Genomic DNA, 15,810 nt, shown 5'->3' on the forward strand with positions numbered 1-15,810 from the left:
GTGGGTATTCTTATTTAGTATTTTCAATAAATATACAAATATGCACCACAGGAGAGGAAAATGAGGTATAAGAAATTAAGTAACCACAGGTCCACAAAGCTAGTTAATGCTGGAGGCAGGAATCAAACCCCAAATCTCTGAATTCAAACACAATGCATTTCTTCATTGTGCTTTAAAACTCCCAAGTACAAATTCAATAATGAGCATACATAAAACAGATGAACTCATGGTAAGTCACATTTGGTTTAATAAATGGGCCAAGCCATTTCATAATCTACTTATTTCTATAGCTGATAAATCCAGTTCCTTAATATTATGTCAACATAAATATTTACTTAGATGGACAAATAAGCCAGTTCATATAAAATTCTCCAAAGGCTAATGTGATAATAATAATAAATTTTAGTGTACATCAATCACTGGCAATGTGCAAAGTAGTATTCTCAGCACTTTAATTTAACTCAATAAATGTTCTCTAAAACCATATTGTGTAGGCACTGTAAATGTTATACATGATGAAAGCTAATGTTGTAGAGATTAGCTGCCCAAATGTGAAAGGTGTAAAGAACTCTTGTTCTTTTACTCTTCAAATACCTTGATTTGCCTAAATGATATTTTTATTTATTTCATATGGTTAGATTATCAGTCATTCATAAATAAATCTTGGAATCATTAGGCACAATGATGTGAATAACACACAATTATAATAAATACAATAAAGAAACAAATATCCAAATATAAAAAATATGACAGTATCCTATCTAATAAGAGTAATATGTAAATTGACTGTACCTCTGCTATACCCACAAGCCACGCCCACAATCCAATCAGGAGTGAGTATGCAAATTAATCCAACCAAGATGGCTGTGGCCATGGAGTGAGCAGGAGGCTTGGGTTTCCTTGGCAATGGAGAAAGCCAAGCTTCCTGCACACCCTGACCAGCCCAAGCCTCCGCTCAAGGCTACAAAGTGTCAATTACAGAAGATAAATAAATTCCAACAAAAATGGCTGCAGCCACAGGGGGAGCAGGAGGCTTGGGTTTCCCTGGAGATGAAGGAAGCCAAGTTCCTGGCCTGCCCTGGTCTCTGCTGAAGGCTACAAAGTTTCAATTATAGAAGATAAATAAATCCCAGACACCAGGACCTCTGCTTGGGTCACTGGGGGGTGTGGCCGGCCTGCAAACCACCACAGGCCCCTCACCCAGGCTGCCCCATACCCCAAGGGAACCCCCACCCTGATCCAGGACACCCTTCAAGGCAAACCAGCTGGCCCCAACCCGTGCACCAGGCCTCTATCCTATCTAATAAAAGAGTAATATGCAGATTGACCATCACTCCAACACACAAGATGGCTGACCCCATGTGGTCAAAGATGGCTGCCCCCATGTGGACACTAGATGGCCACCACAAGATGGCCAGCAGGGGAGGGCAGTTGGGAGGGACCAGGCCTGCAAGGGAGGGCAGTTGGGGGTGATCAACCCTGCAGGGGAGGGCAGTTAGGGGTGACCAGGCTGGCAGAGGAGGGAAGTTGGGAGCAACTGGGCCTGCAGGGAAGGGCAGTTTGGGGGAACCCAGGTCTGCAGGGGAGAGCAGTTGGGGGGGACCCAGGCCTGCAGGGGAGGACAGTTGGGAGGAACCAGGCCTGCAGGGGAGAGCAGTGGGAGGGACCAGGCCTGCAGGGGAAGGCAGTTAAGGGCAATCAGGGGAGCAGTTAGGCATCAATCAGGCTGGCAGGGGAGTGTTTTGGGGGTGATCAGGCTGGCAGGCAGAAGCGGTTAGGAGCATTCAGGAAGGCAGGCAGGTGAGCAGTTGGGAGCCAGCAGTCCTGGATTTTGAGAGGGATGTCCAACTGCCCGTTTAGGCAGATGTCTAAACAGGCAGTCAGACATCCCTCGAGGGGTCCCAGATTGTAGAGAGTGCAGGCTGGGCTGAGGGACACACACCCCCATGTATGAATTTCATGCACCAGGCCTCTAGTATTTAAATAATAACAAATAGGTAGTTTAATGTTTAAGGTCTTTTTGAAATATAAATCTATTTTAAACTTTTGAAAGCTAAATAATTTAATTTTAACTTGGAAATTACATGAGAAATGACATTGACTACTAAAATTACATTTAAAAATTTTTAATTATACCTTTTCTCAAGAAAGGCAATAATATCTTAGCCTAGCATCTAGCACAAAGCCTGACAAAAACTTCATATATGTTGATTTGAGTTTAAACAACAGGTTTATATATAATGATATTATTGTATGTAATTAATGAACAATAATATTATTTCTCATAACTCTGAAGTTACTTTTAGAATAATGCCAAGACCTGCATTTCTGATTCACAATCCCATATTTTTCTAAATATTTTAGCAAGTTTCTTTATGTGAGAGATGCATACAAGATTCACTTTCATTAAAATTCCAGTTCAGAATGTATGTCTCAAATACTATTATTATCCTACTCACATTGAAAATATATAAATATTTTCATTAAAATCAGGAAAATAACATTGTCTAGAGAAAGTACAAGAAAGTATAAGTATCCAGTACTGTAAAATAGTTCTTATATATTTGATTAGGAGTAAGTTAATATAAACAAATTCTAAAGGCATTACTCAGTCATTTTTACATGAAATCATGATGTAAAAATTCTCTAACTGGTAAAAAAGTGTCAGAGGAAGGTAGGCATTAGATAAAAGAAAATGATTTTGAGTGCAGTAGAGTTTTTCTAAATAATTATAGGAATTGATGTAAGTCAGAATAGGTTGATGGAGAAGTATTTCAAAAGTGTTTTAGGTGCAATGTTCTATTCGGTGATGGTAATAATTATCAATACTGGGTATGAAAGTGGTGGAAGATTATAAGTTCCAAGTGTGCTAATTTAATGTTTTGTTCAGAAAAATACATAGATATTTTGTACATCCTCAAAGAAATTGAATAAAAATAGCTTGGGTGAGCACACTGAAATTGATTTCAAATTGCCAAGCTGAGAAAATGTATTTCTGAGTGTGTGGTTGATATGCCGTTCTTTTTATCCCAAGCACTTAGCTGTCATTCAATTCCCAAATAACTGCTAACAACATATCCCTAATATCATAGCTTAACAGTTCAAGGCCATGCTTTTATTTTTTAATTCTTTATTGTTTACTAGTAAACAATTGCATATGAATCATTTTCCCCCCTTTGACCTCTCCCTGATCATTCCCACTCCCCCCCAGCACATGCCCTCACTCCCCTACTGACTGTGTCCATGGGTTATGCTCATATGCATGCTTACAAGTCCTTTGTTTGATATCTCGCCTCCTCATCACCACTCCCCCCCCCCCTGCAACTCCCTCCACCAGCCCCCTGAGATCGTATGGTCTGTTCGATGCTTCTATGTCTCTGAATCTATTTTAGTTCATCAGTTTATGTTGTTCATTACATTCCATACTAGAGCCCCGGTGCACGACATTCATGCACTGTGGGTGGGGGGAGTCCCTCAGCCTGGCCTGTGCCCTCTCATAGTCCGGGACCCTCGGGGGATGTCCACCTGCCAGCTTAGGCCTGAGGGGATCAGTCCTAAGCCGGCAGTCAGATATCCTTCTTGCAGTCTGGGGCCCTCGTAGTCTGGGACCCCTCACTCCTTACCTCCCACCTGCAGTGCAGCGGAGGCAGGAGAGGCTCTCGTCACCACCGCTGTGCTTGTCAGCCATGAGCCCAGCTTCTGGCTGAGTGGCGCTCCCTCTGTGGGAGCACACTGACCACCAGGGAGCAGCTCCTGCATTGAGCACCTGCCCTCTGGTGGTCAGTGTGCGTAACAGTGACCGGTTGAGCCGCCATTCGGTCAATTTGCATATTAAGGTTTTATTATATAGGATATGAGTGAGATGATGTGATATTTATCTTTCTCTGACTAGCTTATTTCACTTAGCATAATGCTCTCCAGGTCCATCCATGCTGTTGCAAATGGTGAAAGTTCCTTCTTTTTTACAGTAGCGTAGTATTCCATTATGTAGATGTATCACTGATTTTTAATGGACTCATCTGCTGATGGACACTTAGGCTGTTTCCAAATCTTAACTATTGTAAATTGTGCTGCTATGAACATAGGGATTCATATGTCTTTTCTGTTTTCTTGGGATATATTTCTAGAAGTGGGATTACTGGGTCAAATGGGAGCTCCATTTTTAATTTTCTGAGGAAACGCCATACTGTTTTCCACAGTGGGTGCTTTTAAAAGTTAACCACACATGAGTATAATAAACATAGTGGATCTTCCTGAATTGTCAACTTACCCTACAACAAAAATAATCATATTGCGGATATGGGATTAACTAATACATGCAAATATTTTTCAAAGTCAAGCATTTTCATTGACTTTGTACTTTTATTCAAACACTTTTTTGTTAACTTAGAAGTGGCCATTCACTCACTTCTGTTGATAGGATTACTTATATAAAAAAGTTTAACAAGCACTGATTTAAAGTGTTGGTCTTCCCAGAGGCTCTCAAAAACTCTCCAATCATAGTGCCCAGATAAATTAAAGATGATTTCCTCATACACCTTCTTGATGCCCCTATGGCATTTCTCCCATATAGACTAATTCCAAAATTATTTTTCTATAATTCACCAATCTGAACTTTTCTAATAGGGGGACCTGGTTATTTCTTCCCCATGTCATCGGCACTTAACACCATACCAAATTAATCATGAGCACTCAACAAAATGTTTATAACATACAAAGACCATACTCCAATGACAGAATTTCTTCTCTTGTAAATTGGATGGAATCAAAATTTGGGGGCTATGTCTTTAGACTCATACTCCGTAGAAAGTGTCTTTCCTGCCCATTGCCCTCCTTTCAAATTTCCTTGTATCTTATTCATGCTTCCATGCTGTTCCCTTTCACAAGACCTACTTGCCAGAGGCTTTGCTGTTAAAAGACAAATGATGAGTTTATTCACATTTAAATATGACTGTTTGGCCAGTATATGGAAATTAATATTTATAGAAGTGTAAGATGGTTTCAGTAGAAGCCAGTGGATTTTTGTAAGGAATTATTGTCTAAAAATGTATTTGCTCTAGAAAAATCAAGCTTTTAAAAATCACTAGGAAACTTTTTTTCTTTCAACTTCAGACCTGATTCTTTTATGTAGGCAAACTCTGTCACTCTGGTTACTCATATATTAATCTGGCACCCAGATTTGCTTAAACGTTTCTGATGCTCTGGCAGAATGGCAGAGGCACGGAAAGCATTAGGTATAATCTCTGTGTTTTCAGGGTTTACAACCCATTTAGGGAGAAGGAGGCACGGTAGTATTTATTGAGCATTTACTATATACCAGTCACTGTAACACATGAAAGTTACTCGTTTCCTTTTTATTGCAAACCTCTATGGAAAGTATTATTATGTTATAACAGAGGACCCTGAGACACGGAGACGGCTAGTAAGATATGGAGTCAGAACTAACTCTCATGCTGACTCTGGAGCCCCTCCTCTTAACCACTACCTGCTGCTATCTTCCTGGAGGCATCGGGTACGTGCCTTCCACTGGATCCACGTTCTGAGACCCTTCTAGTCAAGGAGGCTTTACGAATCTGATGAAAGTTTATAAAGTCTCTACAGACACAAACATGCTACACCATTTCCAGAAGTTTGTGTGTATCTCTGGAGTATGGTAATGGACCTCAAGGACATAAGTCTCTGAACTATCGAGGCTAGTACAATACCATTAGAAAGCCTGAGGATCCAACATAGTACAAGTATCCAGGGTGCCACTGAACCACATTCAGACCCAAGCAGAAGCCATTGTCCAAAAACAGTCCCATTGCTTTGCAAAGGAAAGCCAGAAAGAGAGAGTTAGATTGGTTTGAAGCAAAGTTTCTAGGAGAGTCACATCCTTTAAGCAACTGGACACTTATGGACTACAAAGATTTTCAATATTAGGGTTATTTGGGTGGTACAGTTATATAAAAGTCATGGTGGGAGGAGTATAATCAATGTAGTTCTTTGTGAGAAAATACTGGAAGAATGACATGCAACATTTTTGAGGCGAAGAGCAAGATGTGAATCAACATTTGTCCATGATGTTCTTTCTTTTATTTCTATTGAAATCATCATTTATGTATCACTTTCTTTACTAAGTTCTACGTGATAAGCACAGAATTTTCAATAGTTCATAAAAGGGTCTTTCTTTAGAACTCAATAAGGTGCTTTACCTCTAACCTGCAGGTGTTCTACTTTTCAGAAACCTAAATCAGATACCCAGTTCAGATTATCAAACAAAAATGCTAAACCTTTATTTTTAACCTAGTTGCTCTCCCATGATAGTTTGATGTTTTAGAGAGTCTGTATATCTGTTTACACATTATATGCATATCTTGACTTCATACATTTGAAAATTCAGATTTTCCCCCTGAGAACCAAATTTTACCCCTTTAGAAGCAATATCATCCCCTTTGTGAATGTATATGTTAAATTATACATTTGTTTAAAAACAAATTTCATGTAACAATAATTTTTTAAATCATCATATGAGTATTTTCTATATCCCAAGCACTATTCTAACTCTTGAGAATCACAAGTCTGTAAAAATATTCCTTACATAGGTTAAAGTCAAGACAAAAAAATGATAAAACCAATATGCAATAGAAATAATGTAATCAATGTAAGTCAATATTACAAAATCAACATAAAGTAGAAAAAATCCTGAAGTCACCAGGTATTATTTTGAGGTCCTACGGTTACTAGTATATGGATAGAGATCCAAAGAAGTGCTCTTATTTCTATTATTGTGACAGAGTTTAGCCCCTGTTAGCATAGCATGTTTCTTAGAGAAAATTTTTTCAGTAAAGAATGCATATATTTATGTGTATGTGGTGTAGCTAAGTAATTAAAAATTAAAATGTAGTTTTTTCAAGCCATAAACATGTATAATAATTTGTTTTTCTAATGCTTAGAAGAAGAGTCATTTAAAATAAAATTAATTAATCCTATGATTAATTTTTTTAGTTACCTGAGTGGCATTAGATAGATTGATAGTAGATTGGTAGATCAATAGGTGCATGGATGGATGGATAAATAGATATGTACTTTCATTTTCTTTTGTAGCTTCTCTCTCGGAAACTAATCCTGGCACAATTAGAATTTTTTCCAACCAAGTTACTGCCACCTTTCTTATAGAATCAGATGAAAATGATTATATTGGCTTTCGTGCAGCATACAGTGCATTTAACAGCAGCAGACTTACTAGTAAGTATTGTTTATTCTTTAGCCTTCGCATCTCCAGATACTTTAATATTGTAATGGAATTTTAAAAGTAGCAGAACCTAACACTTTAGAACAAGTTTGTAATCTGTTTTATTAGACAAGTTTTTTAATGAATATCTCTTATGTATACCTCTCTCTACTAAATACTTAGAAAAGAATGAGCAATTAGAAGATAGTTAATATTCTTCAAAAATAATCAAATAACCAATTTGAGGAAAAATAGAAATCAATAAAATAATTAAATTTTATATACTGCAAGAATTCAAAGTAAAGTTTTTAAATTAGCTTAAAACTGATTCTGTGGATGTTCTACACTAACTTCTTTTTTACTATCGTACCAAAGTTAGTAATAGGGAGAAAGCAAAATATGCGACAAAGTTTATGTAGGTAAGCCAGTGGAGGTAAGATGTAAAATAAAAAACCAAGAAGCTTATCTTTGCTAAAGTTTTAATGGAGTATAAGAAAGATATTATTCTAAAACAGTTGGCACAAAAAGCTGGATTTTTTAACTAAAATGGAGTGAAACGGAGTTAAGATAAATTAAAAAGAAAGATTTTGTGCATGCCACTTAATTATAACCTCTATAAGTTTAGATTATTTTCAATGCAATCTGTTACAACTAGTCCCATGTGGACTAAATTTGAAATGTTTTCTTTTTTTTTAATTCACAGATTATGAGAAAATTAACTGTGATTTTGAAGATGGCTTTTGTTTCTGGATCCAGGATCTCAATGATGATAATGAATGGGAAAGGGTTCAGGGCAACACCTTTCCTCCTTTCACTGGACCGGATTGGGACCACACTTTGGGCAATGTTTCAGGTATAATTCATATTTAGTTCATAAACCAAAAGGAAAGTGCTGTGTGTTGTTTACTAGTGTAAAATGCAAGACAGTCTTTTCAGATTTTCTTCAGTTTATAAATCATAAACTAACAAATGCATTTAAATGAAAATGGTTACCAAATATTCAGGCAAGTAAAAGTGGGTGTTTTCAGAATATATTCTTTTCCCTATATATGCACAAGATGTTGAAAAGTGCACAAAGGCCATTAGAGAGAAGGAGGCTTGGGTTGTCACCCTAGATTTGGCCCCTGTTATCAATTAAGTGGACTTGTGTGAGGTCATTAACTTTTCTGAACTTTGGTCTACTTTGCCTTAACTTCATTTTCTGATTGTTCATTGTTAGCGATAGAAATACAATTCATTTTTATATCATCTTGTACCCTGTGGGCTTGTTGAACTTATTATTAGCTGTAATAGTTTTCAAGAATGCCTTAGAATTTTTAATGTACTATATCATGCTATCTTAAAATGGAGACAGGTTTACTTATGAGAAGCTGTTTTAGTCCTTTCATGCTGTTATAATGAACTAGAGGCCCTGTGCACAAAATTCGTGCACGGGGTGGGGGGGGGTGTCCCTCAGCCCAGCCTGCACTCTCTACAATCTGGGACCCCTCAAGGGATGTCCAACTGCCTGTTTAGACCTGATCCCGGTAAAATTGGGCCTAAATGGGCAGTCGGACATCCCTCTCACAATCCAGGACTGCTCGCCTGCCTGCCTGCCTTCCTGATTGCCTCTAACTGCTTCTGCCTGCCAGCCTGATCACCCCCAAAACACTCCCCTGCCAGCCTGATTGATGCCTAACTGCTCCCCTGCAAGCCTGGTTGCCCCCAACTGTCTCTCCTGCCGGCCCGGTCACCCCTAACTGCCCTCCCCTGCCAGCCTCATTGCCCCTAACTGCTTTCCCCTGCTGGTCTGGTCCCCTCCCCCAAACTGCCCTCCCCTGCAGGCCTGGTCCCCCCAACTGCTCTCCCCTGCAGGCCTGAGTCCCCCCCAACTGCCCTTATGCAAGCTTGATCACCCCCAACTTCCCTCCCTTGCAGGCCTGGTCCCTCCCAACTGCCCTCCCCTGCTGGCCATCTTGTAGTGGCCATCTTGTGTCCACATGGGGGCAGCCATCTTGTGTGTTGGAGTGACAGTCAATTTGCATATTACTCTTTTATTAGATAAGATAGAGGCCTGGTGCACAGGTGGGGGCTGGCTGGTTTGCCCTGAAGGGTGTCCTGGATCAGGGTGGTGGTTCCCTTGGAGCGTGGAGCGGCCTGGGTGAGGGGCCTGTGGTGGTTTGCAGGCCAGCCATGCCCTCTGGTGACCCAAGCATAGGCTGGAAGCAGGTATCTGGGATTTATTTATCTTCTATAATTGAAACTTTGTAGCTTGAGCGGAGGCCAGAGCAGCCCAGGGTGAGGGAAGCTTGGCTTCCTCCATTACCGGGGACAACCGCCTCCTGCTTGTTCCAGCTCAGTGGCCGCTGCCATCTTGGTTGGGTTAATTTGCATACTCGCTCCTGACAGGCTGGTGGGTGTGGCTTGTGTGTGTAGTGGAGGCACAAGCAATTTGCATGTTTCTCTTTTATTAGATAGGATACCACCGGTTGATTGACTTAAACAACAAACATTTATTTTTTACAATTCTGAAGACTGGAAGTCCAAGGTCAGGGTGCCAGGATGGTAGGGGTCTCATGAGAACCCTTTTTCTGGTTCACAGACAGATGTCTTAAGAGACGAGGGGGGGGGGTGTTTAGAGGGAGGAAGGGGGGAGGAAGAAGGGAGGGAGGAAGGAAGGAAGGAAGGAAGGAAGGAAGGAAGGAAGGAAGGAAGGAAGGAAGGCAAAGCAAAGGCAAGGCAAGCTCTCTCCCTGTCTCTTTCTATAAGACACTGATCCCACCATGAAGGTTCCAACCTAAAGACTTAATTACCTCCCATCTCCAAATACCATCATGTTGGAGATTAGCTTTTCAACACATAAATTGGGGGGCAGGGGAAAGCTGGGGATACAATCATTCAGTCCATAACTGAAGGACTAGGGAAGGGCTCATTCTAAAGAAGTGTTGTGATTTGTACGTACATTTTTCATGTGAATGTGATATTAGAATTGGACTTCTGGTGAGAACATTAACATTGGAGATAATAATATGTGACTGATAAAACCAGAAATCACAAGGATTATCATGAGGTAAGGAACTCATAGTAGAAAGACCACCCATAAAACCTTGGAAGCGTGTACTCATAATACCAAATGTAATCACTGAATAGAAAGTTACAAATCTAGGTAATGTAGATCTTACAAAGTAAGGAAAATTACAAAAAGAATGGAAATTTGTGCATTTAGATAATTTTCTTAGACAAAATTCCATCCTACAATATGATTTGTATGTAGGTTACTGATTAGAGTATGATTCAATTAAAAAAGCATAAAAATCTTCCTCTAATCATGCATTAATCTAGGCATCAAGGACACAGATTATGTATCACTACTTTTAAGAAGTCTGTCCAGCCCTGGCTGGTTTGGCTTAGTGGATAGAGCATCAGCCTGCAGATTGAGGGGTCCCAGATTCCTTTCCAGCCAAGGGTGCATGCTAGGGTTGTGGGCTCGATCCCTCCCAGTAGGGTTGTGCAGGAGACAGCCAATAGACTCTCTCTCATCATTGATGTTTCTATCTCTCTATCACTCTCCTTTCCTCTCTGAAATCAATAAAAATATATTTTAAAAAAAGAAGTCTGTCCAGAACCTACAAGTTAAAACCCCCCTTTCTGTTAAGTATTATAAGCACCTCTTTTGTTTGTCTTATTACATGGCATTATATTTGCTTTCTTATTTGTTTCTTTTCACTACAGTGAGCAAGAATATTGTCTTTTTTTAAATCTTTTAATTCTTAGTACATTTTCAGTACCTGAATCTAATTAATATATATATAAAATAATTTTTGAATATATAAATGAATGTACAACTTTGACTTAATAAATCATTTCTGAATGAGTGAGTTATTGACTAAATGAAATTGCTTATAACATAAAAAGGATCTGAGCATATGTGCATTATAATTGATTATCAATGCCCACTTCTTTTACAAAGATCAATATTCTCCTTTTTATAACCTGAAAAGTAAATGGCTGATTTAATGTCAAATGTGAATTACATCTAGTAAGAGGACACTAAAGAATTAATATTCTTTCAGGGTAGAAATATACCTGACTAATCCGTATTTTTAAACAATGGCATTCCTAGAATAACACAATATGGCACATCACACTACTTCAATTTGATCAACATATTTCTTAATAGAAAGTAATTACTTTTCATCTATTTCCATGCTCAACGCTAAAAGACCCATTCAAGTTCTTCTTCTACTCCTTTATTCAAGAAGAATCTGTTTAGCCCCAGACCCTATTCAGGCTCTCAAAATATATCTGTGAACAAAATAAACCAGCATTTCTGCTGTCATGAAACAGATTATAACAAAGAAAATGAGAAAATAAGGCATATGCATGACATCTGACTACATTTTGGGGGTATATTAAACGTGAATGAGTACTCCGGGACAATATACAGTTTGGTAAGGGCAAGGGGGAAGGCAGGTGTTAAGGTGCTATATTGCAAATTAAAATAGGGTGATCATGTGAGGGCTCATGGAAAAAGTGACATTTGAATCAAAACTTTAAGGAATTGAAGGAATTAAAAATATAGATTATTCCAGACAGAGGGACCAAAGCAGAGCAAAGGGAGCACGCCTGACCAGTTTGAAGAAAAGCCAGAGGACATGCAAATAGAGCCCGTAGGCTTCAGATAAAATGGGTCTTCTGTGGCTTTGGCTTTTTTCCTCAGTGAAATGGGGAGCTATGGAAGGTTCTTGAGCATAGAAGTGACAAGATTCACACTGACTGGTAGAATAGTTTGAAGGGCAAGAATGATGTCAGAGAGACTAGTGGAAGGCGATTGCCTGAGCCCGAGAGGAGAACATGGGATTGTCAGATCAGTGGGAGCAGATGTGATGAGAAGAGGGTCAGATTCTGTACAAAATCTGAAAGTTAACAGGATCCTGCTAAGTGAGTTACCAGTGTGGACCTATGAACAAAACAATATGTACTCTGCATAGGTGGGCAATCCCAATAAACCAAACATGTTTAATATTAAAAATTATGACATTCATAGTCTTAATTAATCTTCTTTGAATAAGTTATTTCTCGGGGCCCGATTCTCTGTGGATGCATTTGTCATCTACACAGCTGAAGACTAACTCTGAAGTGATAATCACCCCAACTCTCTAAAGAAGACTGACCTGAAACAGTCAAATAATTGGACCACTTTTTCCCTTTACTATAATAAAAAAAAGTCTCTCCCCCACTTGAACAGGAGTAGTTAGAGGGAAGTGCAGAAAGCATTTATAGCTATTCACAGTGACAGGCGCCTTTTATGTAGTTGAAATCTTTGATGTCCAAATTATCATTTTTCTACTTTTATGTCATCAGAATAAGAGATAAAATAATTTCACTGATATGTGAAGACTGTAAGTATGTTACAGGAGAGACATGGTGCGGCTTGCCAACAGATTAAAAAACTGAAGAAACAAGATGAAACTGACCAAAGTGAAGCAGGTCGAATGTCAGGTGGAGGTTTTAAATAGTCGGGTCAGAAGTGAAGTCTCTCGGGAGAAAGTCGTGTAGCGGGAGTTATTTAAAGGGAGACCAGTCGGAGCAGTTCAGAGCCCAACAGAGGCAGCCGTGTAATGAGAATGGATGAGAGGGCTTAATAGGTCTTCTCCAACGCTCAGACCTGCGATTTTCTAATCTACCAGTCATTTCCTCCCCACCCCACCCCACCCCACTGGGGCATTTTTCTTCCAACCTGCTTTTTATGTCAAAACATCCTACCTCTGAAGTGGAAGAGAATTCAGTCTCTCCTGCTGTGTGTTCCCCTTATCCTTGCAGGGGTTTTTGTTCTCTGCCTCCCCTTCAGATGACAGGGAAGTCTGAATGGAGCAGATAACCTTTGAATTGACATTGCTTTGGGGAGGCACTTCGAAGCCCCTTTACTTTTGGAGTTTTTGTGAAGCACTCTCTCCTGGTGGAGCCCCAGCTCCTAAATCTCTGCACTAAAGACTCAGCGTGCCTCTGAACCTCTCAGAAGCAAAGGGGATTGATGGAGACTCTGGGCAGCATCTCAGGATGCTCAGAGTAGCCCATTTGTTCAGAACAATTAAAGAAAATGAGGTTAGTAACGTGAAAACTTCTGAAATGTAGAGGTCACCAAAGAAGACAGACTTGGTTGGCCTTAGTCAGTGAAATCGCAGTTGTTTCTGGTGCTGGGAGGTTCGCAGAGTGTAGTAGGAAAGATCATTACAATAGAGACCCTGAAGTCTTAGCGCGGTTTAAGTCTCAGCTCTGCCATTTCAGCAAGTTATCTGTCTTCTCTTCTCAGCTCCCTCATCGGGACAGTGGGGCTGATGGCAATAGACGCTGACTTTAGAGGCTTGAGAAGGATTTCTAAATTTCCAGAAAGTTCTACTATCTCTTGAGTTGCTGCTGTCTCTACATCAGCTTCAGCATGTATCCCATGCTTTTTCTCTTTAATTGGGATCCTGAGTGGGGGAAGGCTAGGGTCATGTCAGGGACAAATTAGCAGAAAAGAGAGAAGGATGTTATAAGAAAGACCTAATGGCTCAAGAAAGAGGTTCACTGTGTGCTTAAATTGACAAAATGTATTCAATTTTCTGGGTTTTAAGATGACTCTCAGTTAATTCTAAGAGCTCTCAAAAATGTTTAAGAAAGTTGAAGGATTTTAAAATAAATTATCATGTGAGTATAGAAATTCTCATATAGTAATGAAAAATATCTATTTTTAATCATTGTGTAGTACTTCAATAAATTTAAAAATGAAAAAGCAAGTCAAATTAGTGTGACATGAATCTACATAGTATAACATTAAAGAACATTTAGCTAATCCATATAAAGAATTCAAAAACTTACCAAAAGTCACCCTAGCTAGTTTGGCTCAGTGGATAGAGCATTAGCCCGTGGATTGAAGGATCCCAGCTTCAATTCCAGTCAAGGGCAAGTACCTTAGTTAAAGATTCCTTCCCTGGTTGGAGCCTGTGTGGGAGGCAACCAATCAAAGTGTTTCTCTCACATTGATGTTTCTCTGTCTCTCCCCTTCCCTTCCACTCTCTCTAAAAATCAATGGGAAAATATACTCAGGTGAAGATTAACATTAAAAAAAAAATACCAAATGTCTTTTCTTTTCGTAAAGTTTTAGCAAATTTAAAAAGTCGCATTTGGACATGAACATACACGAGTTTTAAGTGACATCAGAGAAGTACACTTGTAACTGAGAATCAAAAAAAGGAGTGGCCACATCTAATTACAAAGACCAAGAGAGGCCTTCTGAAGGAGATAGTAATTTGATTTAAATTACCTCAAAAATTAATAGGATTTGACAGGTACAATTGGAAGAGAAAGTAAAAGAACAGGAAAAGAAAAAAAAGTTATAAAATTTTGGGATCTTGAAAAATTAAAATAATCTAATTTTGTAGAAGTGCTTCATGTAAGTTGGTGAATTATAAGAACTATGACTAGAAAATGATATTGAAGTGCAAAATTCATAAGGTACTACAGTCTACATAATTATGTTTTATCTGGACAGTGATATAAAACTCATAACATCATGATTTTAAATCACACAAAGAAACTAATATATTACTGCTTAATAAGTAAACAATAAATTCAAAATATTTCAAATTTAACAATTTGACTATGAACATAGCTATATATAAATAAGAACACAATGTGCTATGCTATATAATTTCAGCTAACTAGAAATATTTCTGAATTGGCTAGCCATTTTAGTACTTATTTTTGGCATTCAGTGGTATTTCAATTATTTCCTCCTCAACTATACGCTAAGCAACTAAAAGTAAGGTCAACTCAAAAAGAATTTGGAGTTGGGCATTTGGAGAGTGAATTCTTGAATATCTCCTTGTATCTATACTACTTTTGTTAATAAGTTAAATTATTAAGCACTGACTATGGATGTAGCTAAAATAAGTACTCATGAAATATTACAGCATTATATAAAATATAATGTGTTAAAATGTTAAATATGCATTCTTTTATATTTTGTAATCTAAATCCAAAGAATACAACTGTATTATTATATTTATTAATATATTTGCCCAGAATTACACCTTGATAAAATACTTATTTGTCTCACTGTTCTAAATATACTCTGATATATGTATTGGTAGTTCTACTAGCATTTTTATTCATTCCTTGTCCTTTTAATGTGTGTTATAAATAAATGTCAATTTTATATACCACATTGCCTATAAAAATTATGTTGGAAAGCACAAGAGAGAAGATGCTTGATTTCAAATAAACACTAAATTTTAGCATTTTACAAAGAACTAGAGGCCTGGTGCATGAAATTCGTGAACTCAGCGAGGTCCTTCAGCCAGGCCTATGCCCACTTGCAGTCCGGGAGCCTTCAGGGGATGTCTGACTGTAGGCTTAGGCCTCCTCCCTGGGCCGCAGCCAGCAGTTAGATATCCTTAGCACTGTTGCTCACCAGCCATGAGCATCTGCCCTCTGGTAGTCAGTGCACATCATAGGGACCGATCATTCCACTGTTTGGTCGATTTGCATATTAGCCTTTTATTATATAGGATTACATTTCAATAAAATTAGATTTATCTAATATTTGTTTTATATTTTGTTACATGATTCTTATT

The 15,810-nt window shown here is 38.6% G+C and overlaps 1 protein-coding gene across 1 annotated transcript in view; it reads left to right on the forward strand.

The window, feature by feature from the left end:
* Window positions 1-15,810, forward strand: part of TMPRSS15 (transmembrane serine protease 15) — a 105,838-nt gene that overhangs the window by 36,705 nt on the left and 53,323 nt on the right. Inside the window, exons 9-10 of the mRNA XM_054710925.1 lie at window positions 7,087-7,227; window positions 7,917-8,066. Coding sequence (XP_054566900.1) covers window positions 7,087-7,227; window positions 7,917-8,066 — 291 coding nt within the window. The remainder of the gene's footprint in view (window positions 1-7,086; window positions 7,228-7,916; window positions 8,067-15,810) is intronic.

The sequence above is a fragment of the Eptesicus fuscus genome, chromosome 3 (assembly GCF_027574615.1).
Source record: "Eptesicus fuscus isolate TK198812 chromosome 3, DD_ASM_mEF_20220401, whole genome shotgun sequence".
NCBI lineage: Eukaryota > Metazoa > Chordata > Mammalia > Chiroptera > Vespertilionidae > Eptesicus > Eptesicus fuscus.